The sequence below is a fragment of the Terrapene carolina genome, unplaced genomic scaffold, assembly GCF_002925995.2.
Source record: "Terrapene carolina triunguis isolate 2854851 unplaced genomic scaffold, T_m_triunguis-2.0 Scaffold103, whole genome shotgun sequence".
In the NCBI taxonomy this organism is placed as follows: Eukaryota; Metazoa; Chordata; order Testudines; family Emydidae; genus Terrapene; species Terrapene triunguis.
In genome coordinates this window covers 4,609,975-4,632,667 of record NW_020664454.1, presented here as the reverse complement: position 1 = coordinate 4,632,667, position 22,693 = coordinate 4,609,975, and the positions used below count along the sequence as shown (strand labels likewise).

The 22,693-nt window shown below is 42.0% G+C and overlaps 1 protein-coding gene across 2 annotated transcripts in view; it reads left to right on the top strand.

Annotated features, from left to right (window-relative positions):
* The window catches only part of LOC112104316 (zinc finger FYVE domain-containing protein 9), a 70,935-nt gene that overhangs the window by 3,987 nt on the left and 44,255 nt on the right, over window positions 1-22,693 (top strand). For both annotated transcript variants that reach the window (XM_026651835.2, XM_024196554.3), the window contains exons 2-3: window positions 19,332-19,436; window positions 20,306-22,410. In XM_026651835.2, the coding sequence (XP_026507620.1) occupies window positions 19,367-19,436; window positions 20,306-22,410 (2,175 nt within the window). In that variant the 5' untranslated portion in view covers window positions 19,332-19,366. The remainder of the gene's footprint in view (window positions 1-19,331; window positions 19,437-20,305; window positions 22,411-22,693) is intronic.

Here is a 22,693-nt window from a genome sequence, read left to right as displayed (position 1 = left end):
TTTTATACAGTCGATTGTGTGTGTCCCCACACAAAATGCTCTAAGTGCATTAAGTCGGCGAACTGAGTCCACAGTACCGAGGCTAGCGTCGACTTCCGGAGCGTTGCACTGTGGGTAGCTATCCCACAGTTCCCGCAGTCTCCGCTGCCCATTGGAATTCTGGGTTGAGATCCCAATGCCTGATGGGGCAAAAACAGTGTCATGGGTGATTCTGGGTACATGTCGTCAGGCCCCCACTTCCTCCCTCCCTCCGTGAAAGCAATGGCAGACAATCGTTTTGCCCCTTTTTTTCAGCCCAGACGCCATAGCACTGGTATCATGGAGCCCGCTCAGATCACCGCGGCAATTATGAGCAGTATAACCAGTACGCGCATTATCCTGGAGTATATGCAGAACCTTCCAAAGCAAAACCAGGCTAGGAGGCGACGGCAGCGCGGTGACGAGAGTGATGAGGAAATAGACATGGACATAGACTTCTCACAAAGTACGGGCCCCGGCAGTGTGCACATCATGGTGTTAATGGGGCAGGTTCATGCTGTGGAACGCCGATTCTGGGCCCGGGAAACAAGCACAGACTGGTGGGACTGCATAGTGTTGCAGGTCTGGGATGATTCCCAGTGGCTGCGAAACGTTCGCATGGGTAAGGGCACTTTCATGCAACTTTGTGACTTGCTTTCCCCTGCCCTGAAGCGCCAGAATACCAAGATGAGAGCAGCCCTCACAGTTGAGAAGCGAGTGGCGATAGCCCTGTGGAAGCTTGCAACGCCAGACAGCTACCGGTCAGTCGGGCATCAATTTGGAGTGGGCAAATCTACTGTGGGGGCTGCTGTGATCCAAGTAGCCAATGCAATCACTGAGCTGCTGCTATCAAGGGTAGTGACTCTGGGAAATGTGCAGGTCATAGTGGATGGCTTTGCTGCAATGGGATTCCCTAACTGTGGTGGGGCGATAGACGGAACCCATATCCCTACCTTGGCACCGGAACACCAAGCCAGCGAGTACATAAACCGCAAGGGGTACTTTTCAATGCTGCTGTAAGCACTGGTGGATCACAAGGGACGTTTCACCAACATCAACGTGGGATGGCCGGGAAACGTACATGATGCTCGCGTCTTCAGGAACTCTGATCTGTTTCAAAAGCTGCAGGAAGGGACTTTCTTCCCAGACCAGAAAATAACCGTTGGGGATGTTGAAATGCCTATAGTTATCCTTGGGGATCCAGCCTACCCCTTAATGCCATGGCTCATGAAGCCATACACAGGCAGCCTGGACAGTAGTCAGGACCTGTTCAACTATAGGCTGAGCAAGTGCAGAATGGTGGTAGAATGTGCATTTGGACGTTTAAAAGCGCGCTGGTGCATTTTACTGACTCGGATGGACCTCAGCGAAACCAATATTCCCATTGTTACTACTGCTTGCTGTCCGCTCCACAATATTTGTGAGAGTAAGGGGGAGACCTTTATGGCGGGGTGGGAGGTTGAGGCAAATCGCCTGGCCGCTGATTACACGCAGCCAGACACCAGGGCGGTTAGAAGAGCACAGCAGGGCGCGGTGCGCATCCGAGAAGCTTTGAAAACCAGTTTCATGACTGGCCAGGCTATGGTGTGAAAGTTCTGTTTGTTTCTCCTTGATGAAACCCTCACGCCCCTCCCGGTTCACTCTACTTCCCTGTAAGCTAGCCACCCTCCTCTCCCCCCTTCGATCACTGCTTGCAGAGGCAATAAAGTCATTGTTTCTTCACATTCATGCATTCTTTATTAATTCATCACACAAATAGGGGGATAACTGCCAAGGTAGCCCGGGAGGGGTGGGGGAGGAGGGAAGCGCCGGGTGGGGTGGGGGAGGAGGGAAGGACAAGGCCACACTGCACTTTAAAACTTATTGAAGGCCAGCCTTCTGTTGCTTGGGCAATCCTCTGGGGTGGAGTGGCTGGGTGACCGGAGGCCCCCCCACCGTGTTCTTGGGCGTCTGGGTGAGGAGGCTATGGAACATGGGGAGGAGGGCTGTTGGTTACGCAGGGGCTGTAGCGGTGGTCTGTGCTCCTACTGCCTTTCTTGCAGCTCAACCATACGCTGGAGCATATCAGTTTGATGCTCCAGCAGTTGGAGCATCGACTCTTGCCTTCTGTCAGCAATCTGACGCCACCGATCCTCTTCAGCCCGCCACTTACTCTCTTCAGCCCACGATTCAGCCCGCCACCTCTCCTCGCGTTCATATTGTGCTTTCCTGCACTCTGACATTGTCTCCCTCCACGCATTCTGCTGTGCTCTGTCAGCGTGGGAGGACATCTGTAGCTCCGAGAACATGTCATCCCGAGTGCGTTTTTTTCGCCTTCTAATCTTTGCTAGCCTCTGCGAAGGAGAAACATTTGCAGCTGGTGGGGGGAAAAGGGAGATTGGTAGTTAAAAAGACACATTTTAGAGAACAATAGGATCACTCTTTCCCGTTAAACCTTGCTGCTCACATTACACAGCACATGTGCTTTCGTTACAAGGTCGCATTTTGCCCCTTATTTATATTGAGGGTCTGCCGGTTTGGTGTGAGAGATCACTCACGCAGTGCCAGGCAACAGAATTCGGCTTGCAGGCAGCCATGGTAAGCCACAGTCTTTTGGCTTCTTTAACCTTCATAACGTGGGAATGGTTTCAAACAGCAGCGCCCTCATTTCCCATACCAAGCGGCCGTTGGGTTGGCAATTTAAAAGGAGGGGCTGCGGTTTGCGGGTTATCGTGCAGCACAAACCCAAATAACCCCCCCCCCCCGACACACGCAATTCTTTGGGATGATCACTTCACCCCTCCCCCCACCGCGTGGCTAACAGCGGGGAACATTTCTGTTCAGCCGCACAGCCAAGCAGGAACGGGCACCTCTGAATGTCCCCTTAATAAAAGCACCTTATTTCCACCGGGTGACCATGAATGATATCACTCTCCTGAGGATAACACAGAGAGATAAGGAATGGATGTTGTCTGAATGCCAGCAAACACCGGGACCATACGCTGCCATGCTTTGTTATGCAATGATTCCAGACTACGTGCTACTGGCCTGGCGTGGTAAAGTGTCCTACTATACTGGTGTTTTCCAGTAGCTGTACTGGCCGTGAATGCCAGGGCAAATTAATCATTAAACACGCTTTCTTTTAAACCATGTCTAATATTTACAAAGGTACGCTCACCAGCGGTCCCTTGTCCACCCTCAGGGTACGGGAGATCACCTTGGGTGGGTTTGGGGGTTTCTGGCTCCAGGTCCAGGGTGAAAAACGTATCCTGGCTATTGGGGAAACCGGTTTCTCCGCTTCCTTGCTGTGAGCTATCTTCAAGCTCTTCATCATCATCTTCCTCATCCCCAAAACCCGCTTCCGTGTTGCGTGATTCTCCATTGACTGAGTCAAAGCACAGGGTTGGGGTAGTGGTGGCTGCACCCCCAAGCACGGCATGCAGTTCAGCATAGAAGTGGCATATCTGCGGCTCTGTCCCGGACCTTCTGTTTGCCTCTCTGGTTTTGTGGTAGGCTTGCCTTAGCTCCTTAATTTTTACGTGGCACTGCTGTGCGTCCCTGTTATGGCCTCTGTCCTTCATCTCCTGAGTGTTCTTGTGGGACACTTTCAAGACATAGTTAAGGAGCAGGATAATATGCTACTTTTCCCATTAAAGGAGAGACACGCAGGCTGAGCTGGTGAATTTAATGGAAAGGCTGATTCCCCCTCTTCAGATAAACGCTTTGAGGTGACCAATCTCTCAGATATGATATTAATAAGTTAACTTTAGCTCAGGCTGAATTTGCTTTGTATAGACTAAGGCTGTGTCTGCACTGCAGGCTTCTTTTGGCGGCATGCTGTGTTCATACCCAGGTAGCCTCCCTAGCACAGGTATAAATAATAGTGTAGACTATGAAGTGCGGCTTAAGCGAGTAAAGACACGCCTGAAGGGTGCGGGCATGTACTTGAGTACATACCTTATACTGCTCTCTACTCAACCAACCTGTGCCTTCCTGCCTACACTGCTATTTTTAGCAGTGTAGTGTCCCACGGCTGGCGCCTTTTTCCTGTGGCAGGAAAAGACTCTGGCAGCAGGGAAAGGCTTTGGCGGGGGAGAAACAGTGGGGAAAGGCTCCAGCAGCTTCCCACTGCTGGAGCCTTCCCCCGCCTCAGGCAAAGACTCCACCAGTGGGAAAGGCTCTGCCAGCTCCCTACTGTTGCACCGTTTCTCTACAGCAGGGAAAGAGTCTGGCAGCTGCCTGCTGCTGAAACCCTCCCCTGTCACAGGGAAAAACTCCAGCAGCAGGGAAAGGCTCTGGGAGATGTGAGGCACCACAGGAAGGCTCTGGCAGCTCCTGCTGCTGTAGGGTGTTGTGTCCCGCTGCCTCCCTGTGGCTGGAGCCTTTCCCCACAGCAGAGAAAGGGTCTGGCAGGGGGAGGCAGTGGTGAAAGGCTCCGCCTTTCCCCATGCACTCCCCCTGTCTGAGCTTTTCCCTTTTGCAGTGAAACGCTCTGGCAGTGGGGAGCTGCTGAAGCCTTTCCCCACTGCTTCCCCTCTTGCCAGAGCTTTCACCGATGGCTGTAGCGACACACTGCAATGTGGACACTGTGCACTTTTCGCTGTGGTGTGTTGCTACATGTACACTACACACCAATGATAGTGGTGTATAGCATAAGCATAGCCTAAAACAGACATGCTGGGAAACTATTAGTGCATAGACTTAGAGTGAATTCACTAAAAGCTAAAATCCCCTCCGTTTGCGCTAGTCAGGGCCAGACACTGATCAAAAAACTATTAACGAACAATTCTCCAAATTCTATCAGTGCTTGTATTTAGCGGAAGATACCCAGATGATCAGTTACTAGAAGAATATATCCAAAATCTGCAGCTTCCCCAGCTAACAGAACAACAAAAAATTTGGCTCGATTCTCAGTTACATACCTCTGAGATTTGGCCGCCCTAGGCAACATGAAATCAGGCAAGCCCCCGGGCCTAAGCTGCTTTCCATCTGAATTTTATGCCCAGTTCAAAATATACTCTGTCTCCCAGGCTTGCTGAAGTATACACTGAGATTTTTGGTAGAGGCACTCTGCTGCCTTCAGTGAATAAAGCCCTAATCTCAGTCATGCTTAAACCTGACAAAAAGGTCCAGATATGTGCTAGCTATTGATTAATATCCTTAATGAACTATGATGTTAAGGGCATGTCTACACTTGCCATTTAAAGCGGAAGAAGTCCCTTTTTTATGCAAAAACCATGGGAGCGTCTACACTTGCCAATGAGTTTTTGCAGTGAAACTCAGAAGTTTCACCGCAAAAAAGAAAACCACCTCCTCAAGAGGCATACAGATCTGACCAGTGATGTGTAAGTGAAGACATGTTCTTCCTGTTTACACAGCTTTTAGCCTCCAGAGGATATCCCACAGTCCCTAGATGACCACTCTGGCCAGCAGCTCTGATGCCAGGTAAACAGACATCCAGCCTTCCCCCTGTAAAGCCCCAGGAACTTTGAATCATAGAATATCAGGGTTGGAAGGGACCTCAGGAGGTCATCTAGTCCAACCCCCTGCTCAAAGCAGGACCAATCCCCAGACAGATTTTTGCCCCAGATCCTTAAATGGCCTCCTCAAGGATTGAACTCACAACCCTGGGTTTAGCAGGCTAATGCTCAAACCACTGAGCTAGCCCCTTCCTGTATTATTGGCAAGTGCTCACTTGTCTGGCCAGGTGACAATGCCTGCTCCATGGAGCAAACCATCCCCTGCTTGGAGCAATGCTGAGCTACTGGAGCTTCTGAGTGTTTGGGGAGAGGAGGCTGTGCAGGGACCCAGGATGCCACGGGATTACCCTTCCAATAAGACCCATCATCAAACTGGGGATAGCTGCCCTAGAGCGCTGCTCTCATCAGCGATGGAAGTGCTGCTAATGTAAACACTCTCTGATGCCTGAGGAATTAAGTGAGTACACAAACCAGAATATTGTCTAAAATTCTAGCTGGGCAATTAGAAAAAGTAATTAGGAACATAATACACCCGGACCAGGTGTTTTTTATATAAAAGAGACATGGATCAGACAACACTTAACAACTTATCAGTGTGCTATCATGTTATCAAAACTCCTTGAAACCAATGGCCATTCTGTTGGTGGATGCAGAAAAAGCCTTTAACAGAGCTAATTGGAGGAATTTGTTCCTCATTCGAATAAATTTGGATTTGGTCCCTCCTTTATTTTCTGGATTAAACCTTTGTACTCCAATTTTAGCTCCCATGTTGAAACCAATAAATATATCTCCCCACTTGTTAATCTTCGCTGTAGTATTGGACAGGGCTGTCCACCCTCCTATTTGATTTTCCCATAAAGCTACTGGCAATACAAATTAGAGCATACGCGGGGATCCAGGATATAAAAATAGGGACCCGAGAGATGAAAATATGCTTATGCTGATTATATACTTTTATTCATCATCAAAACCCTTCAGACCATCTCTAACATATTAAAAACTATTCAGTTGTTTGGGAAAATCTCAGGGTACAAAATGGTACAAGTTGGAAGCTGTCAGTCTCTGAGTGTCTGAATATAATATAATATAATATAATATAATATAAATCATCCTTGTAGATAATCCTTTTTGCTTGTATCAGGTAGAAATCAGGTACTTGGGGTCCTTTTTCCTAGGAATATAAAATAAATAGTTAAAATTAATTTCAGTCCTTTTATCACACACACAGCTCTGGATTTATATACATGGCAGGCCCTCTTTCTATCCCTTTGGAGCAGAGTTAATTTATTAAAGTTGAATGTCCTCCTGAGACTTCTATTTGTCCTTAGCTCTTTGCCAGTTTATATTCCCCCTTTTTTCGGAATTAACATTTTTAAGACCTTCTTGTGGAGTGTGGGCAACAAGCCCAGATTATTCTTTGAAAAATGCAGCTGCCTATCAAATCACAAGACTTTGGTCTGCCCAACCTTACGCTTTACTATATATCCTCAATCTTGAGCCAAACAACACAATGGCTGACCTCCTGACACAGGCTCTCCATCCTGGCTGTGCATGGAGGAAGGAATCATAGCTCCATTACCATTAGAATCAGTCCTAAACTCAGACTTCTACTGTTTCTCTAAGGAGATATCTCTTACAATTTTAGCTGCTAGGAAATCCTGGTATCAGGTTTTTTTTAAGTTTAAATGTCATCCCTCATTACACTAAGTCTTTAATTTGGGGTCACTCCAAAATTTTAATTGCACATAGACCTATTCTATGCCCCGTTTGGATTACAAAAAAGATTTTGAGCACAAACCACATAACTGAAATGATTCCTTTATGTCCTTTCCTCAAATTAGGGAGAAATTCCAGCTGGATCCAAAGAAAGAATAGCAATACCTTTAATTTGAATATGCTCTGCAATGCCAGTATGGGCTAGATGCCTTTGCAGCACTGAACGCCTTCTCCAAGTACTGGGGCTTTCTGAAAAAGTGACTCTGTCTTACCTAGCAGGGCCGGCTCCAGCATTTCTGCTGAGATCGGCGGCGGCAATTGGGAAAAAAAAAAAAAGCCGCGATCGGCAGCAGCAGGTCCTTCGCTCCTAGAGGGAGTGAGGGACCTGCCGCCCCCGAATTGCCGCAGGTGCCGCCCCTCTCCCTTGGCCGCCCCAAGCCCCTGCTTGTTAAGCTGGTGCCTGGAGCCGGCCCTGTTACCTAGGGCTGTCTAGTCTGTATTCCTACCTCTCAGGCAAATTGGCAGTCAGCAGTGAGAATGTTAGAGAGCTGTCTAGGGAACATGAGCTGTCAATTTTCTCTTACCAACATTTAGTGGAATCAGTTTTGTTCCAACATGCAGCATAGCTCGCTAGATTTGGGGTTAAGATTAATCCAGCAGAAAATTCTTTGGAGGATGCTCTGGACTTTTGTAGACTTTTCAGGTCCCGAGCAGCCAGATCTGACAAATGCTGGAGCTGCAGTGCTGCAGGTGCTAATTTATATGCTATGCTTTGGATTGCCCTGTAGCCTGTCCTTTTTGAACAGAGGTAAATATTTGGGCCAATTTCTTCCTCTCCACCAAGGTGGAACTGCAGGCTGGCAATGCCATCCTGTGCCTAACCAATCTGTCTTGGAAACTAATATCCTTTGAAAAACTTTGGTTGGATAAAGCTATGATCATAGCCAAACATCTGATTCTACAACAGTGTGCCCAGCTATCGAAGTGAGCCTGGCGGCAACGAAACAAATAGTGTTTCACAACAGAAATGGCCAATATAAATTTATGGATATATGGTCCTCTTTTTTGGAAGTTTTGGAATAATCAGATAAATTTCCCCATCAGGTCATCTCTTTTGCTTCCACCCTCACACGACCCTAGATGCCTCCCATCCTCTCCCTTTCTCCACTTTTTCCCCTCTCCTCTCCTTCTTACCATTCCTCTCCTGTCCTCCTTTGCTTACCTTTCAGGCTTTTCTTTGGTCTTTTAAACACTTTCAACACAACTTTTTCACTATTGCTTATCTCTGTTTCTGAAAGGGAATAATTCTGGTGTATTATTAGTTCATGATAATTAATCAAACATAATTAGTTCATGATCTTATTTTACAAAGAACCCCAATATGAGGCTGAATAACAAAATTACCATTATTACATAATTGTACAGGCAAATCTCTAACGGATCAAAATGATCTTTGTTATATCTTTTTTTCCTTAATAATGAAAAAGTTTGGTCTTACTGACCTTGTAAAATCTGATATTGGCTCTCTGCTCCAGATTAGATACTTTTCTTCTCTTTGTTATCTTGGTTGTCTGTGTTAGCTGTGTTAAAATAATAAAGAATAAAAAAAAATTCTTGTTAAATCAGCGTTAAAAACAGAATTTTCTTTAGGTTCTTAGTTCATTACTATGTATTTTTAAAAGGGTGTTAACTTTACTTCTTAAAATACTCATTTTCAAAGGAATTGTTAATCATGTCAATGATTTTGTTGTGGTAAGAATTAGAGCTGAGTGAATAATGGATTTTTTGGCTTTCTGGTAATTCTGAAGTATTGGGGGGGAAAAAATTGTTTCAGGTCCACCTGAAAAGGTAGGGGTGTGTGTGGGGGTGTGTGTGTGGAAAATTTCAGTAAATTGGAAAGTCAAAAATAATTGAGTTGGGTTGAAATTATTTGGTAAATTTGACATGAATTTGCAAATAGTTTTGGTTAACCTGAAATTGCATTTTTGGCAAATTAACTATTTGCTGAAAATTTTTTACCCAGCTCTAACAGTACTCTCTCTTCCATATCCCTTGAAATATTTTCTTTTAAACCACCATTAAATACCAAAGGAAATTTAATATAGAGCTACATGACAGTAATGTTAAGGATCTGAATGTTAAAGGCCATATTTAAAGCTTACACTTCATTCCCAAGTCTGTTGTGGCCAGGCTTTGAATGCTGGTCTTACATGTAATATAGAGTCACAGTGAAGTGACATGGTTCTGAATTTTGTGTGTGTTTCAGTAGGACTCTCAGTGTTACTTTGGCATAGCTTGTCTTAGCGATACAAGCATTTATTTAAACACTATTTACATTAGCGTTTCTTCTTCAATGACAATTTTTTATGGTTAATTTCCTTATTCAAGGGTGTTAATGTAAATAAACAGATTAGGCCCTGGTAATCCAGTATGGAATAAACAAGAGTCACAAATGTTGAGGCTACCAGTTCCAGTGGTGAAATATTCTTGAGGACCCAGGGCAGAATGTTCTAGTTGGAAGGTCTTCAGCTGCTTAATTCTTATCGACAAACTAGGCAAATACAATTTAGATGGGGCTACTATAAGGTGAGCAAGACACGAGAAGTCATTCTTCCGCTCTACTCTGCTCTGGTTAGGCCTCCGCTGGAGTATTGTGTCCAGTTCTGGGCACCGCATTTCAAGAAAGATGTGGAGAAATTGGAAAGGGTCCAGAGAAGAGCAACAAGAATGATTAAAGGTCTTGAGAACATAACCTATGAAGGAAGGCTGAAAGAATTGGGTTTGTTTAGTTTGGAAAAGAGAAGACTGAGAGGGGACGATAGCAGTTTTCAGGTATCTAAAAGGGTGTCATAAGGAGGAGGGAGAAAACTTGTTCACCTTAGCCTCTGAGGATAGAACAAGAAGCAATGGGCTTAAACTGCAGCAAGGGAGGTCTAGGTTGGACATTAGGAAAAAGTTCCTAACTGTCAGGGTGGTTAAACACTGGAATAGATTGCCTAGGGAGGTTGTGGAATCTCCATCTCTGGAGATATTTAAGAGTAGGTTAGATAAGTGTCTATCAGGGATGGTCTAGACGGTATTTGGTCCTGCCATGAGGGCAGGGGACTGGACTCGATGACCTCTCGAGGTCCCTTCCAGTCCTAGAATCTATGAATCTATTAATTCCCTACCACCAGAAACTAGGATGAAGTTGAATGTTTCCACTCCTAGGGTATAATGCAAGAGACATCTCTCTGCACAGGGCATACCCCAGTAAATAGATGCAGAATCCCACAGCAGTTCTCTCCTGGAAGGCAACTACAAAGATAAGCTTGTTCAGAATAGCAAATAACTCTAGGGCGGTATGAAGAATTTTTTTTGTTTTTGTTTTTCTGACAGTTGATGTACGTTTGTCTTATGCAGATGGTAACTGGCACGTTACTTGTATATACACATCTGTGATGCTCCCCTGAGGTACGCAGGGTTGTGAGGCACCTTACTACTACCTTCCTTTAGCATGAAGCAGTCTTGTCTATGCCTGCTGTGCATCAGCTCCCTGAACCCACCAGTCTCTGGCAATACAAGCACTATGTTCCAGGTCTGCGCAAGCCTCCCTCTTTCTGTACAGGTAGCGATAGGCATACACCATCCTCTCAGGGCTGGTCTACACTACCATTTAAATTGGTGTAACTTAAGTCACTCAGGGGTGAGAAAAAGACAACCCCCCCCCGAGCGATGTATGTTACATCTACTTAAGCGCTGTCCACACTGCACTATGTCAGTGGGAGATGCTCTCTACTTATCCAGTGATCAGTCACTGAATTACCAGGTCTGCTGTTCCCAAAGGAATAGTATGCACCAGCTTGTAAGAGTCAACTCAGGATCAGTACTTTGCTTAACACCACAGCACTTAGGTATAGTTACAGTGAAAACAAGAATAAGTTTATTATAAAAAAACAGAGAATAAAGTGATAGGAAGTAAGAATATTATTGGAAACAAATGGTGGCATATAAAACAAAAACAGAAGGTGCTTTCTAGAGACTAAACTTAACAAACAGGTTAACTTCCTGTCTAAAGAAGTTTATCTCACTCAAATTTCACTCCAGCGTTTTCAGCCAACCGCAGTTGAGACCCCTTTTTCATGAAGCAAAATTGCTGTCCTGTTACTTCTTCAGAGAAGAGTGGAAGGGTGTCTGCCCCCCAAATTTAGTGGAGCAAGCCTCTGATGTGTACCTCCGGGTTGGGTCTCTTCCCCCCCCCCCCCCCGTTATTTTTCTCCTCCTATTAGTTTCTTTCTGAAGTCTCCACTCCTTCATTTGGATTCAGTTCAGACTGGTGACAGGAGACCCATTGTGAACTTTACAATATGTAATTTACATAGAAACAGCCAGCTAGTAAAACAATTCTTGTCTGACAGGAAACCTGTTTTTCACCTTTGCTGGTGACCAGTCCCTAGACCCAGACCTTATAATTTTCAGTGCTTATACATAACTCCTTACACAACATCTGTACATGCATTTCACAATGATCCTGATGACTGGGGTGACACCTTTTTATTTGAGGCCTCACATGACACTCATTGGTGAACTAGAATGCACATATCAGACTCAGGAGAGTCCTGTGACCTGTATGGACCTCCTCTGTGCCACTTGCCAGGCACTAATTGGTTCCTGGCTCACAACATCATATATAAACCATCATATATAAACATTTTTGTGCAGGCAACTTAATCTATAAATAGTTGTAAGCGTTCATTGTTTTGTTGCATTTTTGGGTCAAGTTGCACAATTCTTTATAGTATTCAGAATATTCAGTTTTCATAGACAGACAGATTAGCCTCTCTTCTTCAGGGAAGATTTAGATTTGCAATAGCATAGAGATGGACTTGGGCCTAGGTGCCATGACAGAGTGAACATTTATATATGATCCGTAGATATTGGAGATCTCTTCAATCTGCCACACTGTTTGTTTATGCCTGAGCGTTCATAAACTTTAAAGAGCAGAGAACCCTTGTAGATGCTGAGTAATGCATAGTAAGTTGATAAATAAAACATGCTGTTTTTTTTATTTTTTTATACAAAAAACATAACCCAGTGGGGTGACTGGAAGTTGTCTAATTGACATAAAACATTATTTCATTAGCTTTTCACTGTCAAAAATAAGTGATTTGGTGGTCTCAGCCTACATCACAAAACCATCACCTATGTTAGTCTTCAGTCAGGAGAAACCCAGGACTGGAATGTTAAGTGTTATTGGCCAGAAATTGAGGTATATCTGGTGGGGTTATTTACAAAGCTCTCTTGTCAGCAGTATGCCTGGCTATGGCCATTGTAGTCAATATTACTTTCATAAGCACCACAATTCAAATTTAGCCTAAATCAGTTCATAGAGTGAAGAATAACGACAACAAAAAGAAACATAAGGTTGGCTGAAAGAGAGGTCCAGCATTCAGTGGTTCAGATATTGCCAGGCACAAACATTGATGACTACCTGGATGCAAAAATTAAAAATATTGTATTTATAGCTGCACTTCTTGCTACTTCATAATATGTTGTTTATAATTAGTTATTCTTGCTATATCTTGACACGGTGGACTTTCTGAGCTGTTTCTGGAATATCAGCTCTGCTTTTCAGTGACTCAGTAAACTGTTCTTCAATGCAATGGCCATTGAATTCAGTTTGTTGTTCAGTCTTGATTTATTGTACTTTTTCATCAACAAATAAAATGCATCTGTTGAGCTACTGAAGATTATTCTGGTTAAAACATTTAAGCCTCTGCCCTCTTCAAAATAATGATTGAAAGTACCAGCTTTGAGCCATAGAACACTGCCTTTCTGATTCAGTGACAGTCCTTACCTTAGACCATCCCGTGCTTTGCTGCACATTGGGCTACCCACATTTGCCATCCTTGCCTGTCCACTGCCCTTCTCTCCAAATCTTCCCATTTCATGTGGAGGTGCTTGATGTTATTCAGAACTGTTCGTTTCCATGTTATTTGCGGTCTTCCTCTCTTTCTTCTTGCATTTTCTGGCTTCCATTCAAGGGTGGTATTTGGTAAGCATTCTCCACACATGTCCCAGCCACTGATGTCTTCTTTTGTAGATTATTTGTGAGAGGGTGCCTTTATTCATCTTCCTATCTCTCTATATGTTATTCCCAATATTCCACTACATGGAAATCATATGATCAGCAGTCCAGAACTGCTCTACAGTTATGAATGACCTTCTTAAATGTTATATTATCCTTTAAAATAAGGGATGAGGGGGAAAAAACAACTCCACATAAATTTTGACGCTGGTGCTCGTTCCCATGAATTGGGTGTGAGGCAGCCAGCAAGCAACGAAGGTGTATATTTCTGTTCATTTATGAAGTGTGTTTAGTTTAAGGGTAACGATTTTTTTTATTAAACTACAATTCTAAACCACAGAGACCATAGCTGCCAGATCATTGTAGCATACTATATTAGACCCTTGTGTGTTTTCACTTCCAGTCCTTAATCCCCGGCCATGCAGGAGAGAAATATTCAATTCTAGGCAGGCTCTGATACTTTGGGAGCTTTGGACAGGGCATTGGGGAAAGAGAAGCACGGGTATCCATTTTTTATATAAGCACTAAGCTGCCTCCTCTGTCAAGAAAAGGGCATTAAGGGCACGAGCTGTGGTTTTGACTCTTTTTTTCTTGAAGGGAGATGGAAAGAAAAGCGTCATTTGTTTTATAAATAATAATTGCTGGTTTTATACTTCAGCATTTCCAGCAGACCTTTTCCGGTAAATAGCAGCTAGGGATAGGCATCAGTGAGCTTATTTAAAGGGACTGCGTCAGTTTAACTAACTGTTGAAAACAAACACATTTTTTAATAATGCCTTGGATTTTTAAGTGAAATAATTACAATGTTTCAATGTGCTTGTCTCTTCTGATGCTCTTTGTTTACTTTGTATATTTCAGCATGGACAATGAAAATCAATGAAGTCAGGTTCACTTTTGTATAGTTAATTTCAGTGGCTGGTTCTTAGTGCTTCAAGCCATTTTGGGCTTCAAACTTCTCAGTAGAATGTGTATTTGTTTACAAACAACTCTCTGCATTTGGATTTATGGAGGGGACATGTGGAAACATTTTTATTTGTCTTAGGGTGGACCAAATTTAAATTATCAGTTTCTCATTAAAAATATTAAAATATACAGATTTTTGTCCATAAAGTTTATAAAGTAATTATTTTAAAACATTAACTGTACTGTGTTGTGTAAGGCTTTCAGGGTAGTGGCTATAAAGTGTTAGGAGTAGTCATTTTGTGGGCTTGATTTATTATTGATGTATAGACAGTTCCATGCATTTACTGAAGACGTAAAATTTTGTATTGGATATTGTTTTCTAACATTTGTAAAGCACCTGCTATTTGAGAGAGACTAAAATCAATAAAAATAGTGCCATTTAAAGTGAATTGCTTTCTCTAGTTGTGTGTGACCTTGTTCTTCAGCTTGTTCTTTGCTGTCACTTCAGCCAATATAAATCACGTGATGGGCAAAACTCAGGCATGATTAGGGAGGGAAAAATAATCTAATTTAAATCTTAATTATACCAATGCAGATATATTTGTGTGCATATTAAACTCCTGTTTTCAGGAATCTTAAAATAAGCCCCAAAAATGTACTCTGCTGAAAAATGACCTGAATGAGTGATCAGATTTGATTTTTTCTTAAGCCAGAAACATTTTTCTGCATGTGGTGTTAATTACAGAAACCTAAAGAGATGTTTCACTCTTTAAAAATGTTTTCAAAGCCATGTAATCAGTGTAGTGTATGTCTTCCGGCTTCCTCCTCAAAAACCAATAGGTCAATGATTGTTGGTATCTCTATTTACATAAATCAGTGCTTGCCGTCCAATTCACTTGAGTGGTCCTTACAAAAAAGTTTATATATTTATGCTAGAGAATTCCTTTATGGATGCCCTTTTTATGTTTTAAGAAGCAGGAAAGTAATTTGAATGGAGTGGTTTCAAACAGCATCATGGTTCACATTGTTACTGAGCACAGGAATTCTGTCTGATGCGTTTCAAACTGCTCAATCCTACAAATGCCTGCTAGTACTTTTGGTCAGAATCTAATTGACCTCAGTGGGACTTTGCCGAGGAAGTTACTATTCTCAGGTGTGTAACTGTTTGCCAGATTGGGCCCCTGCCAAAATTCTAAATTAAATACAAACAGCGTAGATGTGAAATGTACAGTTTAATACTTTGAATAAAATAACAATCTTGATGTAGTTGAGTTAATTTTGGTTGAGCATCTTTTAGAAGGCTTTGTGGAAGAAGCCTATTTTTAAGGAGGAATATGTATTAAGATGATGGTGTTTTGGTGCACAAGGTAAAGGTAGGTGTTTCGAGAGTTTGGTGGGATCCTCTGAGTGAAGGCATCAAAATGAAAGGGAGGAAAAGATGCAAGAGAACCACTAAAGTTTTGCAGGGATTGTTTTGTTTCTAAAGTGCACTAATTTAGTGTTTGTGTATTTAGGGAAGCTAATTTAAACAGCTAATTTAAAAAATGCAAATGCTGTATTCTGCAATCATTTATTTAAATGAAAAATGTTATGAAGGATTTTGAGTGCATGGACTTAGGTGTGCCTGGCAGCCTAATAATCTGCTGATTTGCAGTAAGTGTCCGTAGGGACTCATGAATACAAGCTGTCCTAGTCTGCTATGTAAACCTGGCATTTTAGAAAATCTCTAAATCTGTACAAAAGACTTTAGCTGCTCGGAGAAAGCCAATATGGTATCAAGTGAAAAATGCTGAACTTTTCTCAAACTCTTGAAAGCAAAGCTTCACTTAATGTTGCTATTGTGTAAATCACTCAGCTTGTTGCCTGTATGCCTGGGTATTGTAAATGATATGATTAGTCATCTAGCTGTATGCCTTGCAACAGTGGATGATCTTACAGCCATACGCAGTATAATACACATGGGCAGTTTTGGGAGAGCTAAGGCCCGGGATCTAGCCTTATCTTTGAATTTCCTTTCAGGACCGCTTAACATTTTGATGTAGTAGTTTTGCATGAATTGAGATTTTGCTGAATTTTTATGTAATTTTTTTAGAGGCAAGTAGTATAGTCTCCACATTTCACGATATCATAATCTGGAGAGGACTGTTCTCTGGATTCTGTCTCTGTTTTAAGTAGTTTTCTCATTGAGAAACTAAGGAGAGAAAACATAATTAGTGTTAATGCCTGACCCGTAATAGTTTATTTTGCTGCTACATAAGTGGCCATCTAACCCACGTTAATTATGGCTTGCAAATATTTAGGTTTTTGCTGGGCACAGTTGGCATGGGGGGAGGAAGGAGCAGATGTGTCTCCCTGACTCTGGGGTTGGTTCTGTGCTGGCCCTGAAATACTTCAGGCTGCTCTAAAGTACACTGCTGACTATAGCCCCCAAAGGAACCATCTGCCAGTAGAAAATATTTGGAATGCAGTAGCATCCTGTCTGTATTCCTTCCCATCCCAGTTAACTGCCTTGTTGGGAGATGGTGTAGCTACACTCACTCTACACCATTTGGGGACTTCCCCATGCCAGGTGAGATCAGGCTGCTCTCTAGACCCTTTGGATTGCATCAGTGAATCTGGTCCCTGTTTTTTAACATGAGCTTGTGATGGGGCCTAATACAATTCATAACTTCAAAACTATTGAACTGATTTTCTTTAAAATGGATTTGTGTTGTAGATGTCACTGAGACTTAAAAATAAGATATTTCCATTGTCTTATATATTGATAAATAATTTGTAATCAGATGTCAAGGTATAAACACAAGGAGGCAAAGTTAAGGTTGAGCTTAAAAACATTTAAATCTGCATATCCTCACATTTGAATGCTTGATTTCTCACCCTTAATTTTGCATTATTGCTGGTTGACCTGCTAATGTGTTTAAACACAACTGTCTTTGTTCAAACTAAAGGAAAATTGTGTTTAACACTGTGGTAGTTAAAACGTGTTAGTCAATATATTTTCTAACATTGTGCATTTTCCTGGTGTAAACAAGGTAGGGTGCATGGTTAAGATGAAGTGTAACTTCAGATTGCAACCCTGCTGTAATTAGTTTCCTGATTCAGTTGTATTTGTAGCATGGACAACAGACCCTAAACCTTGCAGCTGGCTGTTCTTCATGAAGCCAGAATCTACCTCTCAGGCACTATGTGTATGTCTATACTGCAATTTGATACTTGCAACTGGCTCATGCCAGCTGACTCATGCTGAGGGGCTGTTTAACTGTGATGTACACATTTGAACTTGGACTGTATAGACATACCCTGACTGTTTTTCCCCTCGTCACACAGTGTTGAAAACAAGTCCCGAGGAGAATAAGACCTTTTCTCTCCCTTTTGTTTCAGATGATTTCCAAGGAATAGGTCAAATCAAAGGCCCCATATACAGTAGGCATGCTATGGCATGCACTCTGTAACAGAGAAAATGTCTGTGCTGGGAATTTAAATGTTTTCAGAACTAGATCAGCGCATCTCAGTGCTGGCAACCATTGTTAGCAAAAAGATCATATTCCTTGTGCTGCTAGAGCTAAAGTGTCACTTGACTGGTTATGTTAAGTTGAAGAAATATCCTTAATGACTCAGTTTATCTATCCTTCCCATGTTGTTTTCCTCTCCACCCTGAGATGATCTTTTAATGGGGGTGTTTACCTTAACTTATGTTGTTAGGAATCACTAGAATCTACTCAACAATTGTGTCAGAGCACTTCACATTTATTCATACACTACCTCTGGGAGGAAGGGGGCTAAGGAATTAAGTATTATCTATATTTTATGTATAGGGAAACAGAGGCATGGACATATTAAATTACTTGTCCAAAGCCATATAGCTAGTCCAGTGGCAGAATGAGACTAAAATCCTGAACTTCAGACAATCAGTTAAGCGTCTCATTCATTAGATGGTGTTGCTTTTCCATGGCCTGTGTGTTGAATGTGGGAGTTCTCACATCTACAGCAGACATGGTGGTAATGCAAGTATTACAGAAATCCTGTCAAACTCATGCTTACCGTTGAAAGCGAGTCTCACCTTTCTGAGGGTCTTCTGGGATAGCCACATAGACGAGGCAATATGGGGAAGCTTGTACTGCCACCATCTTTGATATCTGAAACTTGTACCAGGTTAAATGTTTAGCTTACCAGGTTTGATAGTTCCATTTAAATGGTGGGGTAGATAGCAGTGTTAACTTATTCCTTGAAACTGAAATATTAAGAAGGTCCTTGAAACACCTAGTTGTGCTACCAGTAATGAGCCATGTTGGCAAAAGGGTATGATTATAGTGTGATTTTTGATTTACTGATAATGTGCTGAAAAATATCTCCGCTCATCAGTTAAGATGGAAATGCTGTCAATAAATAAGAGTGGAAGATTCCTCCTCTTGATTATCACTGTATTGTGGTGGGAAAAATCTGGGTGGTTTGGAACATGGAAAAAAAGGGCACTTCCTTCTTGCCACCCCTACAGAAAAATATCTCTCTCCCATTTAGATTTCATGAAGCATTTTATTTTTGTATCTCTGAAAGACAGTCTTGCATATAATGCCTTGTAAGTGGTGTGGTATGGAATGAAGTGTACTATGAAATGACTTACACTTGCAGACTCAAATGGCTTAGTATACTTTCCATTCATCTGATTAGAATAGTTTCAGCTGCTCTGACAGCCAGCATATGAAAATGAAATGTCCTCTCCCAAATGTTAACAACATTGTAGCTTCAGCCACCTGGCCCACATCAACAAATTCTACATGTAAATTTGCTCTGTCAGTATGCTGGTTTTTAGTGTCTTACATTTCACATGCTCTTAGGTAGTTAATTATTTAAAAAAAATCTGGACTGGTCTTAAAATTTAAAGCATATATGTTTTGACGTTATTTGTAAACTTTGAAGGTTGCCAAGTTTTAAAAAAATCAAAATTTATCTTGATGGGGAAGCAGCTAATTAGGATTAGGTTAATTCAAGTGCAGAAATAATTTTGATCATCAGAAAAAGCCCTCAATTTGTGTGTGCAATACGTTAAATTTACCTACATTTTGAATATATTTGAGGGAATTTTCTCCTGGTAAATAAAGGGAGTGGATAATGGAATATTGCTAACTGAATCTTGAATACCTGTTGGTAATCTGGTCTCTGTTTGACAGGTTCAGACAAGGAACTGGATGGTATTTTCTGACAAATGGAGAACTATTTCCAAGCAGAGGCATATAACCTCGATAAGGTTTTAGATGAATTTGAACAAAATGAAGGTGAGTGACTTTGTAAAAAGGTTGTAGATGCATGTGCTTGACATTACACAGAGAAAACCATAGGTGGGGCAGGGTAGCATAACATCCTTTTAATTTTCATGAATTGCAAACTGATCTCATTACTTGCAAAGCCACCTGTGAATTGTACATGGTTTTCCTTAGCCGAGGACAGCATCTCATAATCATTTTCTATTTACCTGTATTATCAGTGGTGAGGTGGTTTATATTTAACTGTTGATGTAGAAAATTTTTAAAGGGATATTGTTAGAATTGTAGCTTGTGTAAAGTATAGGGTTTTACAAAACCTAATAGGAATAGAAATATTGATGTAACTTGTTTTTAGCAATTCTATGAAAACAGTTATTTAAACATTCTTCTTCAATACTGGGAGAACTAAGCACCCTGACAAAAATGCCACTGCACATAAATCCTAGAGTGAAGACGATCATATTCTAAGTATAAAATCTCTGTGTGCTCTAATTTCCTCCCTCCTACTGTGGAGGCAACCGATGATTTTTTGTGTTGTGTCCCCTCCCCCTTTCTACGTATTGTATTAATCAATCAATTTAGAATTGCCTGTTCAGAATAGAACTGGACAACTGACTGGTCGCGGAGCCCTAAAGATGTTATTTTCCAGAAACTCTGTGCAATTATATCGTTAGATGTTGATCTTGGATACTTAAGTATTAGTAAGTGGTCTTTTGCTATTGTGTCCATAGTCAGATATCTATGCATTTCTGGTTTAGGAGTAGTTTTGTTATATAAAAGGATTATAGGAACCATGGATGGTTAACTATCCTATAAAGTAGAGCTGGGGGAGTTGTGTGTGGATTATAATATAGTCATTATTTAAACTATTAATTTTTCAGATGATGCTGTTTCACCTACATTATTGGGTGCAAAGTGGAATCAGGTTCTAGATCCCCCTTCTCATCGGCTGTCATGTAATCCAGCTCTGTCCAGCGTGCATGAAGCTTCAATTCCTAATGAGTGTCAACAGAGATTAAAGTCTTTCTCCCTGACCCATTCAACCACCACTCCAACCGGAGGAGAGGGGGATCATTGTGCTAATGGAATGGATCTTAGTATAAATCCAGAGACCCCAACTGTGTGGATTGATGATCAGGCAAAAGCTGATGATCATTTAATGAAGAGAAATAGTAATCAGGATGATCAGTGTAATGCTATGGAAACAAGAGAAAGGAAATGTGGAAATCCAGCCTGCTTGCCAGAAGAGAAGAATGTTCTAGTAGTGGCAGTCATGCATAACTGCGACAGAAGGACTCTACAAAGTGGCAATTTGCTGGATTATAAAAATTACAGCACTCAGTCCTTAATGGACACTATTAGCTTTACACTGGATAATGAAAACCGACAGAATGATCAGTTTGGTGTTACTGTAAATGGATCCACTGAAAAAGATACAGATACAGAAAAGCAAGGAGTACAGTTAGATCGGCTGTATGCTGAGGCTGACTCTGTTAGCCATTTGATTAATACTTCATCTGATAGTCTGTCCAATGCATGCCTCCCCCATCAATTAAAGGATGATTTTAATATTAATAGAGACTCTCTGTTCTCAGAGTCTACAATTGCAGGGATTAATGCAGTGACCTTATTGCAGAGACCAGTTGATGGTACTGTTAAAACACAAGAGAGTTGTGCATCAGTTGAGGATTTTATTAGCAGAGCAATTACTCAAAGAAAAGATCTGGAAGCTAAAAATTCTTCTCCTAGTTCAAGTAATGGAAGCTTCATGATAGAGGAAACTGTAGAAGAACAAACATCTCAACTGTATCAATCTGGGCTACCTGTGCTCTCTCAAACTTGTCAGCCTAATATGTCTGAAAGTGGCAATTACAGTGAACGCTTTGAAGAACGTATTACTTCTGAGGATGTTAGTGGTGTGGAAAGTGAAGTCAGTGAATGTGACAAAATTCTCAGCACAGCTGAATCGCTCAGTGGGGCAGAATGTTCCCCTGAATCTCAGGAGATGACTAATTGGGAATTGACTAAACTGAATAATAAGCAAAATCATGGCGAGAATGAAAGACTTTTGCAGATGAAAGTGCCTGAGGAGGCTTGTAGTAATAGTGGGAAAGATGGAGATGGGATGATGGAAGCAGGCATGGACATAAAGGGGATTTATATAGATGAGCTTGAAGGGTCCAGTCTCTCTGATGTTATGGGTACATCATCAGCAAGCTCTCTGTCTAATGGTTGTGATTCCTATGGAATGCAGAACCCAATTGTTGCTCATATTCCAAAGACTTTACCCTCCAAGGAAGACTCAGTGACAGAGGAAAAGGAGATAGAGGAGAGCAAGTCAGAATGTTACACTAATGTTTATGAACAAAGAGGAAATGAGGCTGCTGATGGGAGTGGTCTCATTTTAAACAGCACTGGTGACCAAATGAAGAAAAATTATGTACATAATCTCTGCAGTCAGGTACCATCTCTGCACGGGCAAACATTACCAAAACCAGTAACTAACCTGCAACCTATCAGTGTTCCATTTGGTGGTGCAAGACCCAAACAACCTACAAATCTTAAATTGCAAATTCCAAAGCCATTATCGGACCATTTACAAAACGACCTTGTTCCCCCAAACTGTGGAGGTAATACTAAAAATAAAAATGATGTCTTTGGTAAAGCAAAAATAGGGGAAACCTTGGCAGCAGATATGTTTCCTGATGAGAAATCGTTAAATGCCTCCATTGCTGATACCACTGGGGAACATTTAGAAGAGTATGAGTCTGGGGTCTCTAGTAGTCCGTGCCTTGCAGTAGCCCCAGATAGTCCAGATAATGATCTCAGAGCTGGTCAGTTTGGAGCTCCCACCAGAAAGCCATTTACTACTTTAGGTGAGGTGGCTCCAGTTTGGGTTCCAGATTCTCAAGCACCAAACTGCATGAAATGTGAGGCCAGATTTACATTCACCAAAAGGAGGCATCATTGCAGAGCATGTGGGAAGGTAAGTTCATATTCAGTGACAAAGCCTCGTGTTCCTTTATTTGTAATCATTCTCTCTCTCTTGCGCACTCTCAATCTCTCTCTCTTTCGCGCGCGCACACTCACTCTCACACACACACACACACACTATATATATATTTATATCTATATATCTATAAATATCTATGTATCTATATCTATATCTATCTATCTATCTATATATATATCAGGTAACCACACAAGCCGCTGGCTACCATTGCCTCTGACATCTGTCTAAAGCACAGTAGCATAGTCCATTTGATTTA